General features: G+C 38.2%; 1 protein-coding gene across 7 annotated transcripts in view; it reads left to right on the forward strand.

The window, feature by feature from the left end:
* Positions 1-20,285, forward strand: part of MCC (MCC regulator of WNT signaling pathway) — a 217,772-nt gene that overhangs the window by 53,941 nt on the left and 143,546 nt on the right. Inside the window, exon 1 of one of the 7 annotated variants that reach the window (XM_026120084.2) lies at positions 10,211-10,871. The exons of the other annotated variants lie outside the window; for them this stretch is intronic. Within the exon in view, the coding sequence (XP_025975869.1) occupies positions 10,815-10,871 (57 nt within the window). The 5' untranslated portion in view covers positions 10,211-10,814. Of the gene's footprint in view, positions 1-10,210; positions 10,872-20,285 lie in introns of those variants that run through there. 7 annotated transcript variants of the gene reach the window in all.

Consider the following 20,285-nt stretch of genomic DNA (forward strand, 5'->3'; position numbering starts at 1 on the left):
GCAATCCTAAATTTGAACTGTTTTCTCCATTGTTTAATTTATAGCCATCAGTTGTAAAGTAAGTGTGAGTTTTATTGAAATCACACATATGTTTCTTTGGGGAAAGTGAAAGTATCTTTTACAAAAAAGTGCCAAGAAAGTCTGAAGACAGAAGTGTGCTATGAAAGGTAATTACAGAATTAGTTTGCAGCTTACTTTTGTTTGTTGTCTTTGCTAATGAGAATATACTGTTAGTGCCTCATTTCATTTCTGAGGTTCAAATGATTTTATAACTCAGTAATATTTTTATGTTCTTTTCTGGCAAAGTCTGCCGCTATGTTCTTTCTCTCTGCCTCTGTCTCTGTTCTGTAGGATAAGCCAGAATTCAGTTACTTGTGCACAGATTGATTTTTCTCAAATTGTCTTGTTGAGGAATCCCGTGTTCTGTTTCACATTCAGGAACCGGTGCACTCTGTTATGGTAAACTGCTGGAGCCTGGTCTCTTCCTCTCCTCCCCCTACACTCATTTGTTTTCCGTGGGCTATGTTAAACTGTTAATATAATTTCTATTTCATGTCAATATGAGCTATTACTGTAAAAATGTAATTTAATGATTCTTTCAACTGGAACCCTACTAGGTAGGAAGGCCTGAAGCTGAATATGATTCTAGTAGTCTGGACAATGGAGCCTACTCTTTATAAAATATTTGTGCCCAAGATAACTTATCTTTTGTGCCTTTGCTTCCAAGCTAGGCATCATTTCCATTCTGCCAGGCTTAAAATAGAATGTGAGGATTCCATTAAAGTGAAGATTGATTATGGAAATATAGATTCAGCAGGCTTGGCTTGTCAGAAAGCAGGCATAAAAATGGTTTTGTTTGACAGGCATTTGTATGTGTGGGGATCTGGGAAACTGTTTCAGTTTTTGATTTCAAGTCAGCATTGTAATGGAGTTTATTTGTGTGAAGCAGGCGTCAGGTGTAATAAGATTATGCATTGTGTTTATGTGCTCTTGGCTTTAAAATCCCTCTAATAGTGCTCAGTTCATTCACTTCTCTCATATAAATTAAAAGTGGAAATTATAGATTAGATCTGCCAGGACCAATCAATGTTATGTGAACTGTAGTTTTTCTGTTCTTTGAACTTGCTACATCATAACAGAAATACAGATGAACAAGAGGAAAATAATAAACTTTCAAGAAAGCTCCCTTCAGTAGCATATTGACACTGTTTCTTTCTCTGTAGTAAATTATTACACTATAGCCCCTCTCTAACAACTCTGTGCTGTTTTTTGTGATTTTTTTTGAGAGTCCTATTACTATCCATCTGCAGATGATCAGAGCACCAAGTCACAGGTGTCAATGCCAGGCACATTTGTTCAGACAGCTTGACTGAGGCTTTTAATTGGATCTTTTATGTGACAGTCAAGCAGTATCCCTTACAAGCACATAACAATGGTGCAGTACACAGAATGATGGGTTTTGAACCATCTCTGCAGTTGTAATTGGGTATTGAGAACTGGCATGGGGCAGTTGGGTGCTATAGGAAAGGGACTGTGAAGCAGTGTGTGTAAGTAGACATGCCGAAGGTCTAGGGAGCAAATTTTTTAACTTCTAATTTAACTTAATTACAAGGACTTTATTCTCCGCCCCCAACTTTGTCCACTGCTTAGAAACTGGCCTTATGCATCTCACTTTGTTTTAGTTAAGAGGAAAGCTCCGACTCCGATGCAGATGTTCAGAACTTTTTATTTTTCCACGTTTTTTTCCAGTTGTCTGAAGTGAAGAGCAATTCACCTGGTATGTTGGGCCAGCGCCACTGCACACAGCTATGTAGAATATAGTATTAATATTGTGCCTCACTTGGCACTGACAGGCTGAATCTGAATCCCAGGATCAGTCTGTTGTAGTAGCATTAACCTCCTGGATTCCCGTGTGCCAAAAGGATTACCGCATAGCTTTAGTCATGGGATTTCCTCTCTTAACCTGACATAGCTGCAGTTGGCAATGCTGAGCTTCTGTGAATCCTCATCTGTTAAAACGATGAAAAGACTTTCTCCTCCTCCCCTTCTACACACATAGTAAACCGTCATGTTTTGTTTACATGATACATAAGAATTGTGAGAATAAAGTGAAAATCTTTCCACAGTGGACAGTACAAAATGGACTCTGGGTGTTTTCCAAGTCAGTGCTAGTTCTGTTATAATGGAGTAGCCAACCATTATCCTGCCAACCAAGTGAGACAAGGCAGGTTTCTATAAAAGCCTATCAGCACCACGATTAAATTAGTTAAGAGGCTCCTGCTGTCTGGCATCATCTCTCTGCCACTGTCAGGTCTGGGACGTTGACCTGAGCCAATGCAGAATGCTGCCATCATCCAAACTCCCAGCTGCTCTTCATGTTTGGTATTTTTTTTAATGAGTGTGTGGTTGGCAGCACAGCTGTTTCGGGGAACTATTTTGGTGCCAGTGCAGAGAGAATGGGAGGTGAGCAGTTCTGCACATGCGTTCCCTAGCTCTCTCTCTTTCTGCATTTTGTGAATAAATGTTTCAGCATGATTGCTTCATTTTGGACTACAAAAGCATATTGTCCCCTCTCAGCCGGGAGACAGATTATGATAATAGCTATGTTGCAGTGTATTGGTAAACTCTGTTTTTCATTATGGTGGGAAGCAGTCAAAATAAACTATCTGAATTTCAGGAAGGGCAATTTCTGTTCTGTGAAGAATTCATAGTGAAATAAGAACCCCACTGATGTACCCAAGCAAGGTCTGTGCCCTTAAGCTAAATAGCCAGTTCTAATTTCCTACACTGAATTTCCTATTACTTTACCTACTTGAAGCTATAATTTTAGGAAAGTGACTGGAGAAAAAGACATTGAATTTCTCTGCCCTCTGCATTTTTAAAGAGATGGTAAGTGCCTATTGTTGGTTGAATCTGATTTTTACATGAATACTGTCTGGTGTGCATTGCAAAAAAGAGAAAAAATCTTTGTTTCTGTATACTGATGAAAGTCTTGTGCCATAATGATAGAACAAACACTTTTTTTAAAAAGGAGGCTGTTGGATGGGGTTATTTCCTTTGTTTTAGTTTGTTGATAGACACTTATTTGAGCAACTAAATACTAGCAATATTTAGCAAGTCATTTTTAAACTGAATGAAGTAAGTGGCTGTTAAGATCAGGCCTGAAAGTAAAGAAGACTTTAGCTTTGTAATCCTGCTCAAAAGTTTTCATGGACATGAGTGGCAGGAGAGAACTGTAAACAGATCTCAGGTTGTAGAACAAACAGACTGTACAAGAAAGTCAGAGATTTTGTAAATGATGAAGTAGATATTGAATGTGTAGGGAGCTGAGAAGTGATCCAAAGACTAACTTGCAGATCTTCATAAGCAGCCACTAAACTATGTATCCAAAGAAGATAGCAAGTAAAGAAAAAATTCAGATGAAAGCAGTAAGAATTCTGTTGTAATAAACTTAGGTTGTTAATAGTAAAATAGATCTGGTTGAAAACTAGGGTTTTCAATTCAGCAGAGGTTTTATTATATATCATTTTAGCTCTATCATGGTTGAAGTAATTTTTGTTTGAATTTCTGCCAAACTGAAAGTTCCCCAAACCCCCTAAGTACTCAGAGAAGTTGACACTCTCTTTATTTAAATGCTTATGCCAGCCAGAAATCTTGGAGGATACTGATTTTAGGTCATATCTGTCAGCAACTTGCCAAAGTTTCAAGTAGGGTTCTGTCAGACACTTGCCTTGGATTTGGCAAAATTCATCTGATTTAAAATAGTTCATACAAAACACTTCAGTCTAAGTGAATCTGTATTTTCTAATGTATTTTATATACATGTAAAAACCACAGAAATATTAAAAAATATACTAAAATATAACATTAAAATATATTTTCTATACGTACACTACACACACACACACACACACACACACACACACACAGATATTTGTAATCAGAAAGTATCCATCAATTCATCTTTTAAATATTCTGAAGAGATATTGAGCACAGATGCTGAAATGTGATGTTTGGATAGATGAAGGGGGGAAGAGTCCAGGTATAGCTCTGGTGTAAACCAGGGGGCCAGGTTCTCTTCCCCCTTCTTTGCGTCACCACTGGCATTTATGTGGTCACTGATCCAGCTCAGGGAAGTGTTAGATTGATATGCTAGTGGTAATGGAAGTCAGAGTGGAGAGAGATCTTGTTTTGATTAGAGAAAAGATTTAGACTGACTGCACATAGATGGCTTGAAGAGTCTTGGGGTAAAATAGAAATGGGCAACAGAGGAGTCGGGTTGCTGAATGTTTGCAGAGACCAGAGCATGACTGTGGAATTGAGACTGGAACTGGAAATGAGGGAGAAGATAGAAAAGTTTTGAAGGAGAAATACAAAAATAAGAGTTTAAGAATGAGGAGAGGATGCAAATGAGGAAATTTCACTATCAGGGAGTGGGGAAAACAGGAGAGACTTAGAGGAGGAGTCTTGGCAAATCTTATTTAAGCAAATGAGAAGTTTTGGAAGAAATTCAGTTTGCAGCTGATGAAGGGATACAATTTCTGATAAAGTGGGAAAGTAGATATCTTTAAGTTAGGGCATATTGCTAGAAATGGTCTTATTTTTAGTGCAATAAGTATGCAAAACCACAGGGCTATTTCTAGGCGAGTTAAGCCAAGGTTCTAGAGACTGGGAATGAACTGAGTGAATTTACTTTGTGGTGAATAAGTGGAGGAGCGCATAACAATGGAGGGATGCTGGATGTTGAAGGGAAGCTAAGCAGACACATGGTGACTTGGACTGTAGTTTACAGACTGGCCTCATTTGTGTTTGTAAGCAAGAAGCAAATGAGCAGTGATGGTAATTGGGTGGCTGAAAGGCAGAAGGAACTTAGAAATTGCTACCATCTCTCCCTGCTGTCCTCTCAGATGAGTCTCATGAATTACAGGTGCACATTGACTCCTTGGTCCTTTTCCCATTCTGACCCTATGTTTAAGGCTCAGTGGGGTCAAATGGAATCGCATTGAGTGTGATGGCTGTGGATGACATGACAGAAAATGAGACTGGTTGGTTGACAGCTTGGTGAGTGGCTTGGTGGCATAAAATACTGGAGGATGGAAAGAGGGATCAAATGTAAACTCCCAAGGAGACTGGGCAGGCCAAGGACATGACATTTTAAGTGGATTAAGTATTTGGAGAGAGGTGAAGGGGTGAGAATAGCTGATTGAAGTGCTATTTGGAAATTCCATTATTCTAGACGTTATCTGTTTTAGACTAAATCGAGATGGTGTGATTGAAGGAAAGAAGAGAAGTTTACTTGTGTTTTTCAGAGTGAGTGCTTTGTTCTTCAGTATAAGGTTACTTGCAGTTGTTTCAAATGAGCCAGACTTTTTCTCTCTCAACCTAGGTGCATAACCTTTAGTAGCATTAATGAGAACAGTTTGCATCAAGAAGAAGCAACCGTCATCCTCAACCTCTCCCTTTTAAATCATAGTGCATTAGTGCTATTGAATAAAGAACTGTCTGGAAACATTATCCAAGTATTGTATTGAATTTCAACTTCCAAGTTTAGCCTTCATGTTAACCTTCTGAGTGCTAGTGCTTTGTCCATAGAAATGCAGACCCTGGCACTACACCTGTGTATTTTGTGGCAAAGGGAGAACAAGAACATGTTGTCCTCTAGTTGTGTATAGTATATTTGTAATGTTTGAGAGGAGGTAATTTATTTGCATGTGGCACTGTGCAGGGTGCTATTCTAATTGTAGAGATAATGTTGAAATAAACAAACATGAATTAAGTGCTTAATAAATTTCAGTTAGTGACATTTCCATGATAAAGCTAACTAAACAGAACAAACCAAAAATGCCTTATTTCATACGTGCTGGAATTGTGATCAGCCAGTCACTCATGTTGTATGCAGAGTGAAATTGCTTGCTGGAGAATGGCACACGCTCTACACTGAAGAATGTGATATATGCATATTTAACAGATACAGATTTTGTGGTGTAGTTTTCACTCTGCAGCTGTCAAAACAAGACTGATGGAAAACTCATGCGTAGTGATTGTGTCACGCCTGCTCCAGTAACTGTTAGGACATAGAGTATTGTAATTACTGAGAGATATTGTGAGGAAGAGGCCTTGTAAAATTTCTACAGTCTGAGTTTTTTCCATATTCTGTGGGAGTTTCAAAAGGAAAGGTGCAAAGGGCAGCAAAGTTGTATCTTGTCCCAAAAGAGTGGTGGTATGCCAGCTGATAGAGTAAACCTTGCTGAGTGGTTATCCAGAGAGGACTGAAAGATGGGCTCCTCAGTAAATATCTGATACTTTTCAATGATTCTTTTAACACAGGTTAAAAAAAAACAGTAAAGAAATTGAATAGAGTGGCCATCAGATTATTAGATCAACAATGAGCAAACTGGCCACGCTAATGGTCATTACTAGATAATTTTGAAATTATCTTGGGAAGTCTTTGTCAGTGCAAATGCACATACCTACAGGCAGTATGCGGCACGAGTGCTTTAGAGGTACAGAGAGCACTAATTGGTCAGAATGCACTGAGGCTGTCTGGAAGCTCAGCTCAGTCTTGACCGAATGTTTGGTGTATACTTTTTCTGTCTACCTCAGTGACAGTCAGATTCATCCAGTTTGTCATTCTTGTTTGTGTTATGGTAATACAGGCTGAGGCATCCACTGAGACTAGGCCCTCTTGGGCGAAAAAATGTACAAGTGTATATTAAGAGATTCCACCCCCAAAGGCTGTAGAGGGTAAATAAAGAAGGTAGATACAAGGTTGAGAGCAAGGGTGTGACGTTATTCTAGATGAGGAACTGAGAGAGTAAATGAACAATCAGCAGCCATACAGAAGAGGATAGGGATCAAGCCTAATAGGCATCTCTTTCTGTCTGGATTGCAGGGCTCTCCCTTCTTTTTCTGGCAATACTAAAGTGGCATTCTTAAGTTTTTTGTTTGTTTTCCTTGCAGCCTGCCTGTGGCACAAACCACTGGAAAAATGCACTTAGGCTTCAACAAAGTTTTTAGTACCCCAGTACTGTATTAGATCACTTAGTGTATTTGAAAACAGTGAAACTGCCTAGAGACAATTGGTCAGATCTATCTGGGAATTTAATTCTGTGATATGATATGGTTCTTATTGAGTTAGTAAACAGAATTGGAGAAATGCTAGATAATCTTAAATTTCGCAGAGGAGCAAGATCTAAATCTTAAAATTATTCAGAGGATGTTCAGATGGTATTGAGTCATGACTTAAAAGTTTTGGTATAATGATAATTATTTTACAAGAGTGATTACTTTTAGTCTTAGCTAACTCTCCACAATGAAGATGTGCCCACAAATTAGGTACCAGATTCTCATTTCACGATGGGAAAAACAAAGGCCTGCTGTAACTAAGATGAGCCTTGCTACCAGTTTATCTGTATATGTATCCTGTAAGGCTGTCTTGTAGCTTTTTTGTTTATTTGTTTTCCTCCCCTGAACTGTAATCAATCAAGGGAGAGCGCTGTGCTTACACAAACATGCAGTATCCTGTATCTGTTAAAATAGATGATTAAAACTAGAGCAGACCCACTGATCAGCAAGAATAGTGGCAAGTCCACAGACTACCAGAAGTATCAATACATGTGGGGATTCATGCAAAAATATCCAAAATAGAAATCCATGAATGGGTAAAAACTGCTCTTTATCACTCCAGAAGTATTGATTCAGGAGTTTCTAAGGACTTTAAACTAAATCGAAACTGGCAGTGGCAGTTTCTATGGGTCAAAGATAATGGTGGATGCTTTCCAACTCAGAAATGTGCATGCCTGTACCAGCTGCTGTGAGCATGCAGCAATTGTAATGGGAGTTAGCTGGGATTAAAGTAAAATAATTTTTCATCCCTGTTTCATTTGTTTCATTAATTTGCAAGTCAGTTTCAACTAATCTTAAATCTAAAAAAAGTATTGCTCTGATAGTATCTGCATGTACCTCCTATGTTCTTGTGTACATATGAAATAATATGAATTCTGCTTTTGTTTTCTAGTCAATGGCTCTCTTTCTACCATGTTAGTGTTTGGACTTGGAAAGGAACAGAATAAAATCCTGTCTAACGTATAGATGCAGTACTGTGTGGAGCTAGTTCAGATCCTTAGGTGTCCTGCACCCTTATGCTTGGGTGTCCGTGCAGTGTCATGTGCTGTCTGTCGAATGACTAGTCTGCGAGGAGTTCACAGCAGTGGCGAGTGAGGAAGGCGAATCAAAACTATTCTAATTTCTGAGTGCCTGTTTTTAGTCAGGTAAGAACTATTTGCCACTATAGGGGTATAATATGAGAAATGCAATGTTTTAGAATCATAATTAATATGACCTTCCTTTAGAAAAATAAAACCTTAGAACTTTATCCTTAAGCAATTCTAGGGCTCTTCTGTGTGTTGGAGAACCTGTGTTGTATGTGCCAGAATTGGGCAAAGATGAGATCAGAGATTTTAAGGAATTGATAGAGAATATCAGAGCTGATAGAGATACTGACCCAGAATGCAGGAAGCTTGTCGCTCTCCCATTTGGGAAGGGCTAACCTGGAAAAGATAAAGCACTTTTAAATGTACTGTGTCAGCTGCAGCAGGTTTTGAACCAAAGTTGTTCTTCCTCATTTATGACAAATGAGGTAAGTCACTGTTAAGTACCTCTGTTTCTAGGAATAAAGCACTGCTAATCACATCGTAATGCACAGCAAAGCAATGTGCAAAACTGCTTTGTTCCAAAATTATACTGTTCCATATTGCCATCTGTGGCCTGCAGGACTCTGCATCATCCTGGCTGCCTAACCCTGGCGGCAGGTTTTGCTGTTTGCCCTGTGCTGTGTGTTTCTTTTGGCTGAGACAACAGCAATCCGCCACAAGAGAGCAGTGCAGCCTGTTGCCGGTATTTGAGGGAAAGTAAATGTGAACATATGTCGGGAACAAAGCAGATGAATAAGGACGATTATGGGGAAGCAACTGAATGTACAGACAGAACTGAATGTAAAGGTGAGACTGGGCAGATGCTCTCCGGGAAGAAAATCCTGAAAGATGGAGGCAATGTAGGTGGACATGAAAAAGGAAGGGAAATAAAAAAAAATTACTAGAAAGCACCCTGGAGAATAGGAAAAATACAGAAAAGAAGAAGAAAAGGCTGGAAAATAGAGCTGGAGTATGGAAGTTAAAAATGAATGTAGAGACTGTGGCCTTTCTCCTTACCCCCTAAGCTGGAAGGGAGAGCTGCAGTTTGTGATGCTGGTACTGAGGAAGGACTGAGGTCCTGAAGCTTAGACCCAGATAGTAGTGCTAGTGCTTTTTAGTATAAGAAATCAGTTTGCATGTGTTTATCTTGGTCCTCGTTCTAAATCTATTTTCTGTATTGTCATTTGGATGAATTATATTTGTCTGCATACTGGTATTCATCTGTGATTAATATGATTAATAGAGGAGAAAAAAAATAAAATCACAGGATGATTTTCAAAGTGTTACTTTTGGAGAGCATTGTTTGCCACGTAAATGTGTTTGCTGGGCTACGAGGATTGTGCCATGGCTTATATAGAATTTATTTCTGTTTCTTATTAAAAAAAATTAACTCTTAGCAGGATTTGATGTTCTGGTAATACATTGTATTAAACCAAGATGAGCAGGTAAATTTCAGCTGCAGTGTGTGGTATTCCAAACTTCTAACTTCAGAAGTATATCATAACCCTGCAACACAAAGCATGTAGGACTACCACTGTATTTTAGGGGATTGGGTGAGGGAAAGGAGGTTTCTTTTCACAATGAGCACAACACGTCCACAAATCCACCGCATTAACAATTTTTCTGGTTTATTAGTTGGATGTTGAAATCAAATGTTGAGATGTTTTTCCTTTATTCTGGTAGCATCTTCCCATTTGTAAAACATCAGTGTGCTGTGTAAAATCTTTGGTTTTCTAATGGTGTTTTTGGGCTTACTGCAACCTTTTGAAATCATTACAGTCCCCCCCCCCCCACACACCCCTCTTAATTAATTGCACATAGGAATAGGGAAATACAAATCCAACTTACTGTTATCCAGGTGGCTTTTCCTGTTAGTTACTTATCTTTATAGTTTTCAGTATAGTAATCAGTATAAGGAAAGCTGGAAAGATGCCTGTAATTCCAAAATGAACTCTCTGTAGCGCTCTCCCTCCCACTTGCACTCTCCTTTTAGTACCGCCCCTTCCATGCACCCTTTAGCCAGCAGCAAGACAGCTGTGTTTGATCATAAACCACTTAAACTCCAGGCTCACTGGCAGGGGAAACTTTAGCGTGAAGTGCAGAATCGGTTTGTCTCTGGAGGCGGGGGTTTCCTCTCTTGTGCCTTTCTCTCCCCCAACATGGAAGATCTTCACAGCGCTATTGTCATATTTTCACTGTGAGCTTGTGTGAGGCTCACCAAATTGTTCCGAGTACATTAAACCGCTTTGGGAGATGCCCTCAAACAGATTTGGGGAAAAGGGCAGCATAAAACGGATGGCAGAGATGAAGCACAACTTACAGATGGACTAGGAGAGCCCTAGGATCTGGCGAGCAGTACTTTCCCTGCGTTCTCAAAGCTCTGCATAGTGTTAACGAGTCTTTTGCAGCAATGGGTTGTCTGTGAAGTGAAAACTAATTTGGCTCTTTTAGAAGATATTGCATCATTAGTTTGAACTGTATCAATGTGGAGTGAAAATGGCTGTCTAGAGCAAAATGTGCAAGACGGAGAAATCTTGGAGAAGAAAGAAGTATTGAATCTGTTAAACAAAGCTTGGAAGCATTAAAATCTGTAAAAATCGTCAAGCCCTGAAAAGTCTAATCATGAATTCTGGAGTTGCTATGAAATATGGAAATGACTCCCCTGCGGAGCTGAGTGAGGTAAGCAGTTTCAGTGTCCTTCCTTATGCTTTTTAAAAAAAAAAAACCTCTCCCCTTTTGGGCTTTCAGACTACAAGCAATGCAATTAAAAATTAATAGAATGTGTATCTTGCTGTAACTTGCTGTGCCAGTCAGGAAATGACCTGAACTAGCTTTCTGCTTTAGTCTGAATAAGTGGTGAAAAGCAAATGGTTGTAACCATGTAAAGACATTTTTTTCCTGTAGTCTGGCAGCACGGATTCCCTCACCTCCCAAGAGCTGTGTTTATACCCAACATTCATCTTTGCAGTAGGTGAAATCTCAGCTGGAGATCTCAGCTGAGATTAAGTGTATGGTGACTAATTTAGAAGGGAAGTGGGATGAGCGGAAGATGACAGATATTTATTGGTAAGACAACAACATTGTCAGAAGTTGTGTTTGATTGTGTTTAACTAAGGTAATGTTCTTCCTTTGGATTAGATGAATATTTCCCTGCCTAAAAGGAGGGGAAATAAGTGATGGGAAACTTACTGCTTTTCCCTTACAAACCATAATAAGGTGTTATTTCCTATAATTGCAGGTATATCTGTTTTTTGTACAACATTGTTTGTTTTTAATTAATTTGAAATAAGGTCATGTCAGATACTATGCAAATATTTATTAAATTTGTCAGAAGCAGTATCTTCTGACAGTTGTTGAAATGTCTTAGATGTGCCACCCTAATGGGCTTATTTGTCCTGAGAACTGCTAATTTTAGTTACGCTATGAAACCCTGAGCATCTTATTAAGGTCATTTTGTAGAAAATTGAATCTGCAATCTATATTGCCCCTGTTTAAATGAAATCCTTCTATTTCCCCTGCCCATTTCTTTGATATACCTTCTATTGTAATGTATCATTTATTTATTTTATATATTTGTTTTATTAGAAGCAGTATGATACACTTGGCAGAATCAAAAAGTTCACAATTTCTACAGGAGAAAGCAGAGTAGGGTACAGTATGCTGCCATGAAGAGGAACAGTAGGTTTGTGACTGTGGAGTTTTAGTGAAAGAAATTTCATAGTGTTCCTACTTTAAGTAAAAAGGAGTTCAGTTTAGTTAACTCTATGTTACTCTTGCAAATGATTGCTTAAAAACAGTATGTTGGCACCTCAGCCTAAATTAAGTTCATAAACTCAGCATAAAAGCCCAGGATATTTTTGGTAGGAGTCTGCCGTAGTGTTTCCGGCTACAGCTGTATTAATAGCTTATTGATCACTGCTTTCTATCCTCCTCAACATTTAATTTTCAGGACTGTGTAAGATCACATAAAACCTGGAGTGTCAGCAAGGCTGGATAGTTATTTGGAGCAGGCAGTGTTTACTGGTAACACTTCTACCTGACTGGACTAATTGAAACTTTACCAGTTCAAATTTACTGTACTTGTTCACAGTGTAAGACCTTTTTGTAACAAGGTATTTCTTATCTTTTTCTTCTGACATTTTAACATGGGAAATATCAAAAGAGGGCTGTGACCATGCATCATGGCACATTTTTGTTTATTTATTTAATTAAAAAATAATAATACTTGGGTTACATTTGCACTCCAGGGCAACTGATAGGCCCCTTCCTGACTGCAGACAAAGCAGTGAAGATCTTAAACTCTTAACTTCCCCAGCTGTTAATCATCATCTTTACTGGTGGTTTTCACCTTTGTGATTTGAGCTGCTTATGTGAGCAGGCTTTTAGCATGTTTCACTCAAAGGGCCGGATTGGTTTCAGCATTGGTCTTTGATAAAGCAGCTCATTTTTGAATGACATATGGAGGGCTTACAGTGCTATCATATCTTCCATGGGAGAGGAGCTGTTCTGCTGTTGCTGTGAGAAGATCTGTAAGTACTTTGAGATGCAGTTAGTTGATCACCTCTAAACTTTAATTATTCAACCAACTTTTGTCTCCCTGTAGTTTGTGTGCTCATATTAGACTTTATAAGGTTATTTGTTTCCACAGAGTCTCTTCAAAATCTTTCTTTTCCTACTATTGAATTGAACTGTTTATTCTTGCTGTTATTGAAGCTTAGGAAGCCCTGGGTAAAGGCTGTACATATATTATTTAACCGTGTTTCTCACCTCTTCTTCATGCTTTTTCCCTCTCTCACCTTTTCTGTCTGTATCTTCTGTGTGGCGTGTTTGGTTTTGGTCACTGGAAGACAGTAGCAATATGTTCATTTAAACAGTGGAAAAAGGTGGAACTGGCTGCAATGGAAATTCGATGAGACTAGTACAGTCTCAGTAGATTTTCACATGCACCTCTATCTCTACTGTCAGCTCGTATTTTCACATTACAGTGGGCTGTTACCAGTATATATGGCTGAATGGCAAATATGGTAACAGACCAAGAATGGCCATCATAAGAGCATGACACACATTGGTTTTTGGTGTGGGTGCCTGGGTCTCTTTATCTGAGTACAGGAAGCTGTAGGCATGAAACTACTGTTATTAAAATAAACAGGAAGACTCTAAAGCTTTGGAGATGCAATGTATTCTTCAATGGATGCATTAGACAAAATAGAAAATGAAATTGTTGCAGTGCATTCCATTTGTATTGAAACTTTTTTTTGCTTGAGAGGTACATCTGTCTTTGGAAAAAACGGGCCACAGCTGTGGTTGTAGAAATTGGCGTGTGATTCACATTTGCTGTTTCTAAACTGCTGTCCAGGTAAACATAGGTCTTGATAGTCTTTATTTACTTCTCACCACCTCTCCCTTCCCCCTGCCAAAAGCAAAAAAAACCAAAAAACAAAAAATCTCGAACAAAAATTTTTTTCACTGGTCACTCATACTTCTACAAAACTCATGATTTGTTTTCAGTGGCCCCTAACTGCAGGGTTCAAGCTATTGTTATTGATACATGTATTAATACCTCTTAACATATTTCCTCTGATTTCCCTTCAACCTCCCCCTTTTTTGGTCTCCAAACAAGGAATGATTAGTCCATGTGCTGTTTGTATGGCAGATTCAGAATGTTTTAACTGCAGAGAGAGGTAGAAAAAGCGTTGTGCTCATCATACAATAGCAAGGTTTGCTGTGCTGCTGTTAGCGTTTTTCTTTTTTCTTTTTAATATATGACACATTAGGAGAGGCAAATCAAAAATTTGCCTATGACTGTGGTACCCAATGAGAATGTAGAAGAGGTTTTGATACCTTCGAAAATAAAAAATAATGTCCAACCAAGCTCACTTCTACTTTTATGAAATGGGCTTTCAGTTGCAAATATTATGGCACAGTTTTATTTGCAGAGTTTGCTTTTTAAGGCTTGATTAAGAAAGAATGTGATTTATATACAGTATATGACACCCAAATTAGGTTAGTGCTCTTTGGACCCCTTTGGGGTTTTTATAGTCATATGATACTGTAAATCTTGAATGCAATTACAGAGTATATTTTTAAAGCCAACACTATGAATGTTATTGAAAGCATGTACAGGTATAGTTGAGTGCACAGAAACTGCAATTGCTGATTTGTTTTTATGTAGTTAAAAATGAAACTATACCAGAATTTATACACTTCGTACATATGCAGTTAGATACTCTGCAGGGAGAGGTATTCGTGTGGAAGGAGCTGGATTGCTTAATCTGTATTTTCTTTGTCTTCCAAATTCAAAAATACCACCTTTGACTCAGCAAGTCCCTGAGCCTCAATTTGCTTGAAGGTGAAACAGCACTGTGGGGAGGTAGTGCTACATGCTTGCCTTGTCATTTTAGCCCCCCTAGTCACCTGCTGTCAACATGGCATGCTGAGATAGGGAGATCTGTGGTCTGACCTAGTACAACTGTAGGGCTAAAACTTATCAGTAGTTACACACATGCCTAATTTTGGAATGTTCAAATTAGTAGTGTAGGAACAAGAAAGGAACCTAAGTTCTGTGCTTCATGGTGTCCTTCTCAGATGTATACTTAAGGGCAAAATTACATCCTTCGATTAAGAGTGAGATTCTGTGCTTGGATATAATTTTCCATAAAGTGAGTCTTGTGAATTTGCTGATAGTAAAATTATGCCTAAGAGAACTTGTCATGGGCTAAAGGCTGATATTATATTACTGCAATACATTCAGCACTTTAGGTGCAGCTGTTTTTTCTTAATGTGATTGATAACTTCGTTCTTTTAGCACTTCTTGTATAAGCTGATGGTGTATACTTTTTGAAAATGATAAATACTTTTCTGCACAGCAAAATTAGAAGATACGCTGCTTCTTTAGGTGCATACTTTCTACCTTCTGTCTCTTTCTTTGTGCTTGGAAGTCAGGTGTTTAGAAGGTATATGTTGTTGTTTGCAATCTTAGACATAGCTTACACATTCTTTAACCCTTTACATTGCCTCGATGAACAGCTTGGCTGTTTGTCTTTCAAAAATAATGGTTTTTGTTCTTTTTTTGTTTGTTTGTTTAATCCACATAGTATTTAAAGTTTTGGGGAGAGGAAGGGAAGATAAGATTCAAAGTTTGTCTTTGTGTGGGAGACAGAATAGCGAGTTCATAAAAAGGGTTTCACTCAAATTTTGCGTGTAATGTAAGATGTGAAGAGATAAAGGGATAGCCAAATTTTAGAGGCTTAAATTACAACTTTCTTTATAATTTTAGTGTAGGACAATATTGTACTTTCTTCTAAGGTTTATGTTGCACCACTGCTATACTTTCAGATTACACTTCGAGGAAAACAGAATGTAGAAGATAAACTGCAGAAAGCAAAGGGGCTGTGTGGCTTGAGGTTGTATTCGAGAGGCCGGTGAATGTGCTGGAGGTGGCCCTGGGGTGGGGTGGGTAGCCAGTGGGAGAGCAGCATTCCGGGGGTGAGCCTCGCTGGCAAGGGAGAAATTCTGCGGTGGCAGTCCCCACCCTGAGGTAGTTTCCATGTTCTTCTGTTCTTTTAGAACATGTGTCAGCTTGTGCTCATACTGTACATACATGTGAGGAAATAGCACTGAGGGAATGGCAAACAGGTTTTGTATGTATTTAAGGCTGGGAATAAAACTCACACGCTTTATCTTCCTGAGTTTGGTAGTCTTATCATTAAAGCAGTGAGTAAATGTCATGGTAATATTGCATCTGCTTTCTGAATGGTCTCTGGCCATGCAGCAAGCGTGCTGGTATACTCTCAGTACTCCTTTTGTAAGCAGATGGATGCGCCATTTCCCACTGGAATCCTCTCTCTGATACTGGACATAGCTTTGGCCTTCAATATCAAAGATGTATGGAAATTGTAAAGGAAAGGCAATGTGTACAACATCTTGCTACCAGAGAGGGTACAGTTTTCCCCAGTCAGGGGATTTCTTGGGGACCATGATCAATTGTTAATGTTGATTCATTAAAATATTGTGGTCTTGCAGTGGAACAGAGTGGAATGTGATTATCAAATACTAAACATGGCATATTTTTAAATTATTGTAACCTTGAAAAAGTTGGATCAAGGATTTCTTTGTTAACAGCAGACAAACCAAAACAGTGAACAGTTTGTGTGAACTGCTGAGTAATGGCTGATGTTAAACATATAAGTCCTAGGAAAGGGAATGCAGCAACCCCAGATGCTTAGATCGAAGCATCTTCAGGAGAGGCTAAATGAGTAAAAAGGGTTTTAGTAGCGATCTGAGTAAAACTTTTATTTGATGAGTAGCAATAATACTCTTAGCCGTACGAGTGTGTTTTCGGCTTTGTTACTGCAGAGACACTGAGGTACAGTTTGCTGTACCTCTTTATAAATGTTTTCTTTGGGTGAACTCTGCCCAATCTCTGCCCTCTCTCCTAGTTTACGTGGGCTTTGTGAAGTGCTAAGCAACCTTGCAAAACTGGCATTTTCCTATACTGTTGCCTTGTGAGATGTTGAAACAGTAAATGTTAATTATAACTACAGAATTTAAAGAGTTACTGTGAATCTCAGTTACATTGATGTAGCTATCTCATTTAAAGAAAAGATTTTAGTGGAGAGTTTTAATGGGCAAGCTTCTGGATAGCAGCCGTGAAGTCTGAATGCAACTTTTAGATTAGATAAACTTCTGTCCTGTGCCATAAATCTACTACTGATTATTCATCTCTTTGAAAAATCTAATTTATTTTTATACTTGATTTTGAAATTTTATGGTGAATTGTATAGGTCAAAGCATCCTTTAAAAGGGGAAAGTCAGCTTTTCCAGAGTTATTTGGACATCCACAGTTTATTAATAGACATACGGTTCAGTCAGGCGAGCTTGCTGTTATGTTATCAGTGAGCTGTACTGCTGATTTGAGAAACATGGGTTAGAACGTGAACTTGGATCCATAGTCTGGCTGAAGGGGCTCTATTTCTGGCATGATCAATGTATGTAATTTGCAGTGTGAGTGATGCATGGTATTTCCGGTGTAAAAAACATACTGACTTCAAAGAGTGTTTGTTTTCTGGATTTGTGTGAACTGCTTATCAGGCACAGGGTATGTTCCAGGCTAGGATGTTATTAAATTGAAGCACTATAAAAAGATTACTTGAAATTCCCAGACACTGTCAGCACAGATAATGCTCTTCTGCAGCCTTCTGTTGGCAAAAATAGAAAGAGGCAAAGGTTATGTAACGTATCTGCCTGCCTGATGTTTTAATATTCCTAGCTATTGAAAAACACTTCTGAAAAATGTGTTACAGGCTGAGAATTTAATAAGGACAGATATATGCTATGAAAGTACCATTAGCAATGTACTGGATCCTGTAAATCTTTTTAGAGATTTGATGTTTTTATTCCTAGATCAAAAACCTAGGAGTTCATTCTTGGGAGAGTTTTGGAGATAACGGTGAAGTCACCCTTCCCCTCGTCTCCTTCCAGACTTTGTTGGAAAAGAAAAATGTATTTCTTTGTCATTGATCAGTCTTGGACCTACCAGGAGTTGGCTGTGGGTGCTGTGTGGCAACCGTTGCAAGACTCTCCTTTCAGGCTTTTGTGTGTTCCTCTGCACTCTGTGGATCTATAGTTTGTAAAGGCAAACATAAGCCAAAGCTTCTGAAAGAGGAAGAATCTGTGGATTGCAGAGTTGCTGTTCCCAAAGATAGAAGTGTCTATGTTGCATGTGTATGTGAAGGAGGAAGGGGCGCAGAGAGAGGCTTTGTGATGAAATTGGACAGCTGTGGTAGGATATAATGAGATATCTTGTTCCAGTGCTCTGAGTAGTTTGAAAAATATTAAGGAGGGAGTGTGTTTTGGACACTTCTGTTTTTCATTCGTGTTTCAATTTTATTGTCTTTGTGACACTGTGTGGTATTTAAAGTCGCAGCTTTTACTGGCGCTGGTGACTGCTGCTTTCTAAACCCTGTAGAAAAGCCTGTTGGAGCTCTTCTGTGACATGTGTCAACCTGTGTACTCTGTAGGGAAATGTGGTGAGCCTCCCATTCAAAGATTCTTTGTGATAGATGCAGAGAAGTTTGGTGTGCAAGGTGGCATCTGGTGCTGGTAAAGAGACTGCCTTGATACTAATAGCAGTCTGTTAGCCCAGTGTCAGGATCTGCCATATAAACGAACCTTCTGCATGAATGATTTATATTTCCTGGAGATTCAGATTTCTACTTTGTAACAGTAGAGATATTCATTATGACTCTGGAAATTAGCTTACATCTTCCACCTCTGTTGTTATCATACATGAAAAATTTCTGATCAAAGTTAAAATATTAAATGACATAAATCTCTTCAGTCATGCCAAATTCAAAAAATACAACAAAGAGTTTTTGTCTGTATGCATAAACATAACTAACTTACCTATGTATAAATTTTTGCCATAGATTGTAAAGCTGACTAAGTCATATTGGCTTGTTTTTGCAATTGAAAGCTTCTGAAAGCATCTAGTTGGTATCTAAAATTCTAGGGGGGGGGGGAAAAACTGGTTTATTTTCCCTCATTTTTTCAGTATTACTATTTGTGGTGCTTTTTTGTTTGTTTGTTTTTCCAGGTAAGGTGTTAAACCAGCCCCTGTTTGAGTGAGGTGGGGGAAAGGGGGAAGGAGGGCCTTTGCTGATGGAATAAGGATGGTGCCAGACCGGTGTGGGGTTTAGGCTGTGTCTCGTGTTGACTGACTGTGAGTAAATCCCTCTGTGTCTCCATGTGCATCTTTTTTTGTCTTGTCTGCTTTCTAAGCTCTCTTGAGTTGGAGATTGTTTTTTGTTGATTGTTTGTATGGTGATACTGTAATGGAACTGCTGGCTGTTATTTGAATGTCATAATTAATAATGATTTGAGTCATTTAAAGATCCCAAGATACTTGTAATAAACAGTGAGATTTTCATACAGAGTTGTGGTAGAATTTTGGCATTATAGATGAGTTGCATGAGCTGGAAACAATGGGGTAATAGTTAAAGGTTTCTACAGCTTCATTAAGCCCTCCTCAGTCTTACCTCTCTTCTCATGTTCTGAAATTTTATTCAGAGTGCTGTGTGATCTTAAACTGCTGGCTTAATAAGTGCATGGAAAAAACTACTTCTTTCAATGCAAGACTATATTCTACAAAATATTTTAAAATAATATGTATGTAAATATTTAGATGTAGCAGGTGACCCAAAAAATTAAAGCAGAAGTGGTTGTGGTGTTTTAATTTGTTTTATTTTTAAACAGGACTTAACCCTGTTCAGGTGTTTCTTTCTGAAGCAGCCAAATGTCTTTGTTTTAAATACATGTAAATGCAGATAAAAGTGTGGTCAGTGTCTGATGACTGAAGAATTACTTTTTTTTTTCTGAGTACATCATTGTTTGTACTTGTGTTGCTCTGTTATTTTTGATTAAATTCAAAGGTATTGTGAAGAACACTGGGCTATTAATGGCTGCTAATATAATGATAAATACAATTTTATTATTAAAGTATAGAATATTGAGCAATGTAAAGTGGAAATAGATTACCCATTAAAATATTAGGTTTGTTGTTATAAGTATTTATGTTCATTAAGGAAATTCCAAACTTTTGGTCTTTATTTAAAGACCAAATTTATTTATTTATTTATTTTATTTAATTAAAAAAATTGGTATTGTAATGCAATGGCAGAGTTAAGTATTTATAGGTGGGACTGATATTGCCCTCTATTAAGGTTGCTTCCTAATACGAACTCCTGTTGCATTTTAGCTTTGCCAGACTTTGGCCATTCAAACTGAAAATCTGGCTGTAAACTGAATTTCTTGGGAAAATTATCAGGCAAAATATTACATCTGTTTCCAAAATTAAAGCTAGAGAAACAGACAAAGCTTTCTTTTTGTTTTAAAAAAAAAGAATCTGGCAATTCTTTTTGCTGTCACCATGCTTTGAAAAAGTACTTGAAAATTTCCAGTGTATTAGCATTTGTATGATTTTTCTTGTAACTGATCTTGCAAAGATATTCAGACAAGGGGGAAAAAATGTTTGCAAGTCCTCCGTACAGGACTTATCTGGATCACTGCAGCTGAAACTTTTGAAGATTTCACTAA

The sequence above is a fragment of the Dromaius novaehollandiae genome, chromosome Z (assembly GCF_036370855.1).
Source record: "Dromaius novaehollandiae isolate bDroNov1 chromosome Z, bDroNov1.hap1, whole genome shotgun sequence".
NCBI lineage: Eukaryota > Metazoa > Chordata > Aves > Casuariiformes > Dromaiidae > Dromaius > Dromaius novaehollandiae.